General features: G+C 42.9%; 2 protein-coding genes across 2 annotated transcripts in view; both read right to left on the reverse strand.

The window, feature by feature from the left end:
- The window catches only part of LOC109291104 (macrophage mannose receptor 1-like), a 63829-nt gene extending 59534 nt beyond the window's left edge, over positions 1 to 4295 (reverse strand). Inside the window, 4 exon segments of the mRNA XM_019507965.1 lie at positions 1512 to 1625; positions 2593 to 2665; positions 2667 to 2698; positions 4037 to 4295. Coding sequence (XP_019363510.1) covers positions 1512 to 1625; positions 2593 to 2665; positions 2667 to 2698; positions 4037 to 4139 — 322 coding nt within the window. The 5' untranslated portion in view covers positions 4140 to 4295.
- The window catches only part of LOC109291105 (macrophage mannose receptor 1-like), a 151818-nt gene that overhangs the window by 3325 nt on the left and 136572 nt on the right, over positions 1 to 11921 (reverse strand). The window lies entirely within an intron of this gene.

Raw genomic sequence — 11921 nt, forward strand, 5'->3', positions numbered from 1 at the left:
CTCATTCCCGCAGAGCCAGAGCAGCCAGCTCTGTGTTGCATGGAGTTGACTGCTCTGGGGAGCAAGCAGGGTCTGGGGATTCCTTTTTGAAATTTTAGAGAGTTAGAATCAGTATTTAAGAGTCAGGATTTTGCTATATTTTGCTGATATTTTGCTGTATTTCAACAGAACAATGGAATTCCCATCCCCCACTCACTCCCCAGAGCTGCTTGCTCCATGTGGGGCGGAGGTAGCTCCTCTAGGTGATAGGCAAAGGCTGGATTCCCAGCCCCAGCCCCTCCCTAAAGCAGCTGGCTCTATGCCAAGCAGAGCAGCTGCTGGCAAGCCCTGTGCCTGGCCCCCCACCCAGCAGGGGGTTCACCTGCAGCTGCTCCACACCCCAGGTGGCTCCCAGCAAACCCCCTGCCCATCAGGGGACTTGTGGACAGGTGTGTATCTGGATATGCATGGGGCCAGGAGAGCTCTGTCCACTGCAGGGGCAACTGTCTCCTGGCCCCATGCACATCAGGTCCCTTCCCAATGTGCACAGGGCCAGGAGACAGCTGCCACTGCAACTGGCAGAGTTCTCCTGGCTCCATGTCCACTGGGACCACCCCCTGCAACTTACCAGCCCCCAGACTAGCAGTGGGGCGGGAGCCTGGAGCTCTCCCTGTCTGCTGCACTGGGGCAGAGCAGGGTCGGAGCAGCCCTGTACTAGATTGCTCCCTTGTAGGCTTACTGCACAGGATTTTTACTGCATAGTAAGTCTACTTTGAATTAATAGCATGCAATTATGATAATTACAGCCCAGTAATGATCATTTAAGTGTCAACTGTGTTAATTAGTTCAATGTTTATTCAAAAATATGAAACATCACAAATATGTGTAATGTTTTGTAAGTGACATCCATTTTTGTGAGTGTTTGGGAAATGTCACCATTACTTTTCTTCCTAATTAAGGAAAAATCAGTCCCAACAACCATAAGTTAGCCCCACTGAAGAGATATGAAAGAGCTCACATGATCAAATTTTGAAATCCTGGGGCATCTGTTGTGACAGCCTGCATGAGCAAGACTTACTTTTTTGAACAATGTCAGAAAAGTACCACTACGTTTACTCCTACCCCAAGTTTGACCCTGTCAGAAACAATAGATATACTTCAACAAGGAAGGAAGCTAAAAGGAGAAATGAGCACATTCCTTACTGAGTTACTTTAGTTATACTGGTGTAAAACTAAAGGGATATAGTGCCTCCTTATCTATGTACAGAATTTTGATCTCCAGTCTGTATGGTGATTCCTAATTCCAAATGAAATTCAATTTCTGTGGACAAATTTCATGTTTATAATGAGAAAAAACATACTGGAGCTGAAATCCAAAGTATGCATTTGTGCATGATACCATCAACACAGTGGGCCAGAAATTCAGCTAGTAGAAATCAAGAAAGCTCTTTTGAAATCAAAGAGCATTTCCATGAAACAAGCTGAAAAATCTATTTCAATAATTCCTGGTATTAAACAGATTTAACACCTACCTGGAGCCCAGTTTAAATATCTGTAAGGATTGCTACCAATCCACTGCCATCCATTACTGGAATCCAGAGCATTCAGTTCAATCCACAGTGTAGAACTGAGATTTTTTGTTATCTCTAAGTTACAAAATGAATTGAATGAAACTTCTTTGTCTTTTTTAATTAGTAAATTGAACTAAAAGAAGTAAAATTAACAACTAAGAAACTTTATTTTCCTTAATCAAAGCCATCCAATAAAATGACACTTTTCAGAGCACTAAAATACATACTAATAGTTGAAAAGAAGAATGCAGTGTATAAACATATGGAGAGATATTTAAAGGCTAAAAGATTTCTCCTAATCAATGAAAAGAATCAATCAACATTTTATCTTAGCCCTGGGATGGAAGGTTCTTTCTTTTACTAGACCCTGCAATCCAAAACTTTACAAAAGCTAAGTATAATCATATCAGAGCTCTTGAAAAATCATCTTCTAAGTGGTTCCATAGACTAAAGGCAGAAAGAAATTATAAACATTTAAAAATAATTAACCTCCTCCTTTGTCATATTCCAAATCTGTGGCCTAATAGCCTCCTTCATAACAGTTACAAACATCTATTTATGGCAGACTAATTCCTGAAATCTGTAAAAGTACCCATTTCCTAGTGATATTAACTTCCTTTAGGCTTTACCTTACAATTAGACATATTCCTTGAAAACTACCAGAAAAAAATTAAAATATGTAACCAATTATGGCTACTCTGTCATCATGAACTGAGATCAGAAGACATGGAAAGCATAATCTTTCCTGGAATGGAGACAGGGCCAGGATCACTATGTTTCCTAAACAGGGAATGATCACTTCCCCCTATCTTGTAGGCAGTGATGGTTTCAAGGGACTAGGCAACGAAGGCTTTCTCTTTTTCAAAGGCAACATTAAGACTGCTGCTGACAAGCTTGATCAGAATACTGAGACACAGTTGTGACAGGCAGAAAAAAATTAAAAATCCCCATCTCATTGAAATCTGTGGAAATCTTATCACTGACTTCAAAGGAACCAGGGTTTCCCACAGTGTTTTCTCTCATAATTCCTTTGTTACTTTACCTTTCAGGAATGCTTGATCATGAATCTCTGTGATTCTTACTAATTCTGCATTCTGCTGCAGACAGCTACTCCTTTGCTTGGTGCCATGTTAGAAATGAGCATGTTACTGTAATGCAGTCCAAACTGCTACCTGACCTATGAAAGGTACTTGACACCTACTTGAATGTGCAGTCTAGGGTGCATCTTTGATTCCTTCCCAACTGCTGTCCCAGTCCCACAGAATAACAGACTCCTTAACTAGCGTGACTGCGGGAAGGTATGAAAGATTCACAGCCTAGACACAATGGCCAGAAAGCTTGGCAAGGCCATCAACACACAGAAATGTAGAGATTAGAATGTGAGGGCAAACATCTGTAACTTCATAATGCTGTTTAAAAGGAAAGTAACTATAGTTAAGATATGTCTCGGTTGTGCCTCTGTTCCTTAGTTTCCTGTCAGGTTGCCCCAAACAAAACCAGAAGTCTACCACAGCCAAGGAAGAACTCTGCAGGAGTATGTGTAAAAACATGGGGGTATCAGGAGCTTCAGGAAATTGATGCCAAGGTCTGAGCTTGCCTCTCCTACATTTCAAGGTAGGGCCCAGACAAGGCCCAATTCACTTAAATGACTATAGAATCTAGGAGCTTCCAGAGGAAGTTTTAAGATTGTTTGGATGCCTTAGTTGAGCATTTCCACAGCTTGAAATGTTTAGCACTCAAATATATTCACTTCTAACTGTGAAGTTCCTGTGTTTCTAATATTTGGTTTTTTTTAGAAAAATACAATATTGCAGAAGAGTTCTTTTACCTTAAATTCTTGGTGTGCACTTTTAATCCCAGTTCCACCTTAACATAATTGGTCTTTTTTTGTTTACACCCATGCACACATTATACCTTTATTATACTTCCAGTTATATGCCTGATAGTGTGGCTCTTATAAAAGTACGTGTCTATATAAATATTCTGGGCTGGCTTTTTACTTTTGATCTGATTGAGAGAGAGAGAGCGAGCGAACGCAGAAGCCAGTTTCCCATGCTTGCAGAAGTTAGAGGCACCCACAGTGCTAACTATGCTTTGTTTGGTCATTGGACAATTGATGTAATGGCAGGGGAAGGTAAACAAGTCTAGTTACTCCCTCATCTCCCATTGCAAGTCCACCCTTCCCTTCCCCCACCCCAACCCCAAACCTGTACACACAGGGCCATCAATGATCTTTTCATAACTGTTTGAAAATTGGAAATTCAGAATTAAATGCCCTGTCTTGTGTCCTCCTTTCTGCCATTTTCTAATCTCCTGCTAGGAACTCCCTCTCTCCTTATTTCTTGTGTAAAGCCATGTCTTCTTCTGAGAGGGTTCAAATATATTCCAGCAATGCCATATATTGTCTTAAATTTAAAATAAAGAACAGTTAGGCTGTTTATGACAGTAATAAAATGCCTAAGGAGAGAAGTAAAAAACAAAAGCACTTTCATATCCAGTTTTATTGGGGATAAACAACAGAGACTTACCCAGCAGTTGCAAAGCACTATGAATTAGGGAAAAGAAAATCAGGTACCCGGAAAGAGTCATTGCATATATTTCATTTCTTTCTTCCTTTACATTAAAAGATGAACTATAATATCCATGGTCAATAAAACCCTTCTAAAATGAGGCAGATGGCAAGTTCTCCTCTGTTTCAAAGGGCTGATATATGAGGGGAAAGCTTTGGGCTCTAAATAAGGAAATATCCTGTCACATATAGTATTTTGAAACAAGAAGAATTCATGCTATGAACTTGCTTTTTGGAAGGGAATTGCTCTTTGCTGTAGTCAGAAAACAATGAGCTTATAATTCTTGCCATTTCCTGAGGCTTTGTTATTATCAGGAACGGGTCCATGTCATAGCCTGTCAAACCTCTGCAAAGGTTAGTGAGGAAGCTAGTAAAGTTGAAGATGAAAATTCATCTCCTAATTCATAAAGCTTACACCTCAGACACAGTGAGATAGTGCTCATAGTACCCAGTAAAAATGTTAGTGTCTCATAGATCCGTAGATTGTAGAGTCGGAAGGGACCACAAAGGATCATTGTGTCTGACCCCCTGCCCCTGGCAGGAAAGAGGACTGAGGTCAGATGATCCCAGCCATGTGACTATCAAGCCTCCTCTTGAAGACCTCCAAGTTAGGTGATAGTACCACCTCTCTTGGAAGCCCATTCCAGATTCTGGCCACCCTTACTGTAAAAAATTTCTCCTTAATATCTAACCTGAATCTACTCTCCACTAGTTTGCACCCATTATTCCTAGTTACTCCTAGGGGCACTCCGGTAAATAGTGCATCTCCAATTCCCTGTTATATTCCCCAGATAAACTTCTGGTGGCTACAAGGTCTCCCCTCGGCTATCTCTTATGAAGACTGAAGAGATCCAGATCCCTCAACCTCCCCTCAACTATGACTCCAAGATCCCTTTCAGCCACTAAGCTTCTGAGAAGGTCATCCCCCCCAACTTGTACCCATCCAGCGCTTCCAAGTGCTCCTTAACTAAATCAGCACAAACCTTTGGCAGTCTGGTGCCTTTTGGACATCTGTCTATGCTCAAGGTGGATATATTGTCTTGGTCAGTACTCAGGAATACGGAGTTTGGAATACATGTTTGGTGGAAAGGAATGAGACTTTGTGTTACTCAAGGAAATTCACCCCACATGTATTTGTCCACAATGCAAAAAATTACTTTGTCTGAACCACACTGTCGTATATCTCATACTTCTTCAAATCTACATACACATCAAGTGGAGACGTATACCCTTTTGGCCTAAAGGTACCTCACAAATGATCAGTAAGGACTTGTGGAAGAAGTGATGTCTTTTATTAGACCATCTAGATTTTTGCAAAAAAAATTCTTTAATTGCAAGCTTTCAGACACAAACCCCCTTCTTTAGGCATCAGAAAAGATTGTAAGAGTTCCCCTGGGTAGAAATGAAAGTTCATATTTCATAAGAGAGCTGAAGGTGTGGTAAAATCTCTATTGTTTCATTACATCAGTGAAGAAAAGAAAAATTGTGTTATTAATTTATAACAGATGTATAAATTCAATAATGTTTTTAATGTGAAAAGATAATGTGACAGCAGTGGAAATCAGTAATCCTTGCTAATGCTACCAATCCAATGGAGATATCTAAATGCAAGAATTAATTAAATTGTTTTTATTTGACTGTTCAGCAGAAAATGTAAAGGGAAAGGCAGTTCCCTGAGGAAATCTTCTAGATTATGCTAAAAAGAGAGGAACTGACTGAATTTCTGAATAATATTTTATGAAAGATTAATATGGAAACTTGAGAAAATGAACAAAATTACTAAAATTGAAATGCTGACAAATATCAGCAACTGAAGCATAAGTACATATAATTAATAGATTCATAGATGCTAGGGTTGGAAGGCACCTCAACAGATCATCAAGTTGGACCCCCTGCCTGGGCAGGAAAGAGTGCTGGGGTCAGATGACCCCACCCAGATGCCTATCCAGCCTTGTCTTAAAGACCTCTCAAGGTAGGGGAGAGCACCACCTCCCTTGGAAGCCCATTTCAAATTTTGGCCACCATTACCGTGAAGAAGTTTTTCCTGATATCTAGCCTAAATCTGCTCTCTGTCAGTTTGTGACCATTGTTCCTTGTTACCCTAAGAGGTCCCCTAGTGAACAGAGCATCTCTGATCCCTTGCTGTGTTCCCCTAATGAATTTGTAGGCGACCACAAGATCACCTCTCAGCCTTCTCTTGCAGAGGCTGAAGAGGTCCAGGTCCCTTAGTCTCTCCTCATAGGGCTTGTCCTGTAAGCCCTTAACCATATGAGTGGCTCTCCTTATTATATCATTAGGATACTATATATAACTTGTTTAATACTTTTCATAATCCACTCGTAATTTTAGCTACTAAAACAGATGACTTCAACTGGTATTTCAGAAGTTGTTAAAACGGAAATTCATTGAATTTCAGAGCCCACAGAATGACTAGGGGAGGGTGAATGGGACATGGACCCCAGATCATGAGTAACACAGATGTTGGAATGGAGACAGGGTGACTCAAGGCTCCCCCAGGGAAGATGCTGCTGCTGGGAGGGGAGCTGTTGGTAAGGCTAGCAGCCAGGGTGTTAACCCTCTTAACTACCCTGCAGCTGCTTTTCTTTTCTTTTCTTTTGCCCCCAAATTCAGCGTTTTAAATCACTACTCAAGATAAGAATCAAAGGTAGATCCCTGCTAACTCCAGAGCTGCTAGCTGTGCTGACATCTCCCCCTCTAGCAGCATTACCCACAGGTAGGGGTCCTAGAATGCAAACTCTATCAGTTACAACTCAGTTGAAAGTGACAGTATCCTTAAGATTCCATTTTTAGTAAAGCATGCATTACCAGGTATAATTAGAGTATCATATTTACTCAGATATAAGACAAGGCTTTTTCTCCAAAACAGAATGGGGGAAAAATGCTCATATTTGCATACCAAAAAATCCCATTAAACACATTACCTATCCTTAAGCTACTGCCAGAGAAGCAAACGCAGTCATGGAAACCAACTATGAGGTTGGTAGAATGTAACCCATGATGATCATTAGGGCTGTGCGAAGCTTTGGGCGGTGATTCGATTCGGAGGAGATTTGGCCCAATTAGGTGGCTGAATCTCTGAATCTGAATCAAATCAGGGTAACAATTTAAAGGTCCAAATCAATGCAAAGCTCTCTGAATTTTTGGGAAAGATTCAGAGAGCTTTGATGATTCAGACAGTCCCTGGTGACTGCAGCAGGGAGCTGCAGCCAACTCCAGCTGGTAGGTACTAGGGGTGGATGAGGGGTGCTGGGGAGGGGACCATGGGGGGACCCCTGCCCAACCCCCCGGTCCCCCAGCCCCCTCCCCATGGCTGTCTCTCCCCTTTCTAGGTACTTTAAAAAAAAGCCCTGGTTCTCACTGGGTGCTGCCAGGTGGGGGGCAATACCTGCTGCCTCCCACTGCCCCATGCTGCATGGGGGGTCATGCCAGAAGCCCCCTGATCCCCCCATTCCCCCAGCCCCCCACACAGGTGTCCCACCGGGGCCAGCTCCATCCCTTTAAGAAAAAAAACAAACAAGAAAAGCCACTCGCCACTCCTGGTGCAGCCTCGGGGCTTCAGGCGCTTGTGCAGAACCCCCCACACAGTTGGGGGGGCAGTGGGAGGCAACAGAGATTGCCCCCCACCCAGCAGCATCTGGTGAACACCAGGGCTTTTTTTTTTAACAAGTTCCAAGCAACCTGAGATCCTGGGGGGGGGGAGTCAGGCAATGATCCAAGGGGTCTGGCATCCCAGAGTGGCTGAATGAGGAACTGAGGGGCCTAGAGACTCAAATGGGGCTGTGCACAGCACAGAAGCTGTCTGTGCAAAAGACTCAGGGTCTGAAGGCTCAAAGGATGGCCCATGAGTGTAGACATGTGCCAAAGAGAATGTCCATAATAATGCCATGATGGGACATGATTTAGGGGAGGTGCAGAACCATGTAATTAACCCATAAGGCAAAGGATGACAGCCACTAGGTGGTCATTAGAGCAAGTACAGGCCTGGGAAGCCTTGGGGCAGCCTCCTTTTTATAACCATAAAAGATATCAAGGTGTGGTGGACAAACGAAGGGGAGACTGTTCCTAGAGTGAACAGAGCAAACGGGAAATTTGGGGGCCTCAAAGGGCTTATGGCCACCCCTGGGGATGCCACCCTGCTACAGAAGGCTTGCACATTCCTGCCTCCCTGCTACTTCCCGCCTTCTGATCTCTACCCTGGGCCAGAGCAGGGGTATGTTAGTGACAGAAAACTGCTCTCCAGTTCTTCCTCTGATTCACCTCCTTCATAATTAGGTTTATTCTTCCTGGTCTTCAGCCCCTGATTGTCTTTCCTTCCCTGGCCTGTCTCTTTGGTTCTTTCTCTTGTTCCATCTCCACTTCTGTTGTCTGTAAAGTGTCTTCTTTCTTCCCCAACCCCACCTCCATGTCTGACCTGTTTGCTGTTCCCTCCTTCCCTTCCATTCCATTTTCTATCTCCTCCTGTTCTGCCTCAATCACATAAATTTCACCCCCCATCTTCTCTCTTTCACCCTCCTGCATTATTTCTTCTGCCATTTCTACCTCAGTGACCAACCCCTCCTCTCTTTCATTCTCCCACTCCAGATTTTGCTGTTCCTCAGGTGGTCTGACTATACTTGCAAATACTTTGGGGCACCTATAATACAAGTGTCCCTCTTCTGAATAGTACATTTTAGGGACTCCTGGCACTCTGCTGCCCTATGCCCCATCTCCTCACATCTGTAGCACAACTGTGAGGAGACAGTGTGTGGACAGGTCCCCCACCTTTCTGCATTTGCTACACTATTTTGATTTTTTCGGGGCATTATATAACCTCAGTATGCCCTGATATGGATCACCGATGGGAGATGCAGCACTCCACCTGGGCTCCACTCATCTGCTTGTAACACTACTCATGATCTCCAAGACCCTATCCAAATATCATATTTGTCCCTCCTCTATCGACATTACCCTTTGGATGTACTTTTCCAGCCATCTTTCTGTTTTCTGCCTCCATTAAATCCATGTACATTCAAACTATAATCACTCTTTCTGTTCACTTTTCCCCTGCTATGAACTTTATCCTTCTTAATACCTCTCTCCTACCTTTCTCTGTATACTTCTTCCAAAAGTTATCATGCCCTTCTCCATCCCAGTAAGTAAATTGTCATCATTTGGTTTAAGAAGCTCTGCCTGCACTTCCAAAACCTTAAACAGTACCTTTTCCAGGAAATCATATCTGTTCATTGTTAATCCCATTTGCTTCCCATTGTCAATTTAAAGTTGCCTCTAGCCACAGCCTCTGCTTCTCTCTAGCTTCTCTTGGTACCACAAGCCTCTTGGTACTGTCCTGCCATGCCATTCCTGGTGGGCCAACCTGTTATCATGCTCCCGCTGTCCTCTGCTTCTCACTTGACATATGTTCTCCTGCTGATCCCATTCTGTCTGCTTCTCAGGGGTTGACAAGAAAATCCAGTTCCAGTCATGAGTGGTGGGCTAATCAGCACATGGATTTTTTGCAGATGGGGAGGAGGGTAACTGGAGTACATACACATACTGAGCAGTGCCAGGCTGTGATGTCACCATGTCTTTAATGCTGTTGACTGCTGGGGCCCATGAACTATGATAAATCATGAGCCTTTTGGTTCTGGATTAATATAATGTATAATCTGTAGTATGTAAGTACTAAGTACAAACGTGCTGATCAAAAGTGCATTTATGGAATACCATGCAAAAAACTAGAACTCTTGGTTCCAAAATGATACCTTTTATTAGACCAACTGGAAAATGGCAAGAAAATTGTCCTTTTCTGCAAGCTTTCGGGATCAAAGTCCTTCACCAGGCTCCGGGAAAAGTGTAGATGGTACAAGATGGTAAAAAGTCCCCATAGGCAGGAAATAAACTTCATTTTTGCACAGTGGGAGCTGAAGATGGAAGGCTGTTCCCCTGGGTCCATGTGAGTATCTTTGTGAGCTGTGTTGAGTAGCTCTTTGATGTGTTGATGAGGTAGAATTCCTTCCCTGGAGATGTCAGATGGCAGGCAGGGAAGTAAAAAACTTCCTTGTTGTTCTACAATGAAGTTTAAAATCCAAAAATTATGGAATACCTGTGCTTAAACGTGCAGCAGTTTGCAACAAGTTAAAATGATCAATTCTGGATGAATTAACTCTGCAGATACTGATAGTAATTTGCATGTAAAGTAATGTAATATGAAAATGACTATGGGTAAGTTTAGTTTTTTTAAAAATCAGTTATATTAATCCAGAACCAAATGGTGTGTGTATTTCAAATTAATAAGGTTTCCTGTAGAAAGCAGGAAAGGGGTGGACAGCAAGCTTTTGAGGTTCTGACTCTGGTCCTGAGTCTAGGCTGGGGGTCTCCTGTATCCCCTCTACTTGCCCTGACCCTAAGCAGGATCTGACACTAAGTGGTGGAGGGCAGCAGAGGCAGAGACTTTGTGGGGGGTGGGGGATGGACAGAGACTGTGGGGATCTGGAGGTTGCAGCATGTGGGGGAGAGGCAGGAAGGCTGCCTGGGGAAGAAGTGGAATGGAAGAAGGCAAGAGGGTCATCTGACTCTCTCCAGCCACCTACCCCTCCCAGCCACTATTTTCCTTGCTGTAGCAGTGGGAAGAAGATGAATTCAAGATAACTGTCAAATAATTAGATTCTATACCTAGACAATTATGACATTTATACATTTTCCATATATAGAATCTAATTACTACAGCAATTGTCTTATATTTAGAGTCATCCTAGCATTAAGTAAATATGGTAATATTTACATTGGTACAGCACCTTAACACTTTAAACAGGTTGGGCCCCATTGTGCTTGGCATTACATAAGCTTATATTAAAGTCAGTGCCTGACTCAATCTGACTTGATCCACTATAAGAATGGTCACAGTCATATGGTCAGAGAGAAGCCTCAGGACCTTGATGTACTTTTCCAGACATCCAGCCTGTACTTTCCGTAATGCTTCATGTTTGATGGAATCAAGACCGTAGTAAGGTCAATGAAGGCCATATGCAGGTCCTGGTGTTTTTAAAACTTTTCTTGGACCTGGTAGTCAACAAAGATCATAACCACTGCCCCATGGAATGGTCTGAAACCATACTGAGACTTCTTCATCAGCAAGAGATAGAAAATGGTTCAGGAGGATTTTCCCCACTCTAGAAGAGAATACAGTACAGACTAATCTCCTTTCTTGAAGATCGTGATGGTGCTGGCATTCCTCAGGCTCTCTCTGTTATTCCAGATTTGAAGAAGAAGTTCATGGAGTCTTAGTTCCAGTTCCTCAATGCCATCTTTGTATATTTCATCAGGTATGCCATCGGGTATAGTAGCCTTGTTCTTGGTTTCCTTGATTACACACCATCTTTGAGGAGTGTCAAGTAAGCAAAGTAGGACCATGGGAAGCTGGCCCATAGATGGCCTTCATTGCCCAGAAAAAGCTATGCATGTCATGTTCATCAGCATAGATCTGGATATCCTTAGCTTTATCTTACCACCACTGATTTCCCAAACCCTCCTTTGAGGTTTGGCTTTGAGGAGTTGTGATGAGGAGTCATCAAGCAGAATGAGCCCTTCTCTTTTGGTCGAGGAAAACTTGGATCACAGTATTGATCTTATTGAGACAGTCTTGGTATTGATAGGTGGTATAGCCAATGGATTCAGCACAGGCCATATGGATGGCAGTTTTGTACCCCTTCCAAAGTTCCTCAGTGTTGCCTTCATCTGTGGGCAGGGCAGAGAGCTGTTCTTGGAGACACTGTTGAAATCTATACAGACCTTCAGGCACTGAA

The sequence above is a fragment of the Gavialis gangeticus genome, unplaced genomic scaffold (assembly GCF_001723915.1).
Source record: "Gavialis gangeticus isolate Ggan-Ray unplaced genomic scaffold, GavGan_comp1, whole genome shotgun sequence".
NCBI classification, from domain to species: domain Eukaryota; kingdom Metazoa; phylum Chordata; order Crocodylia; family Gavialidae; genus Gavialis; species Gavialis gangeticus.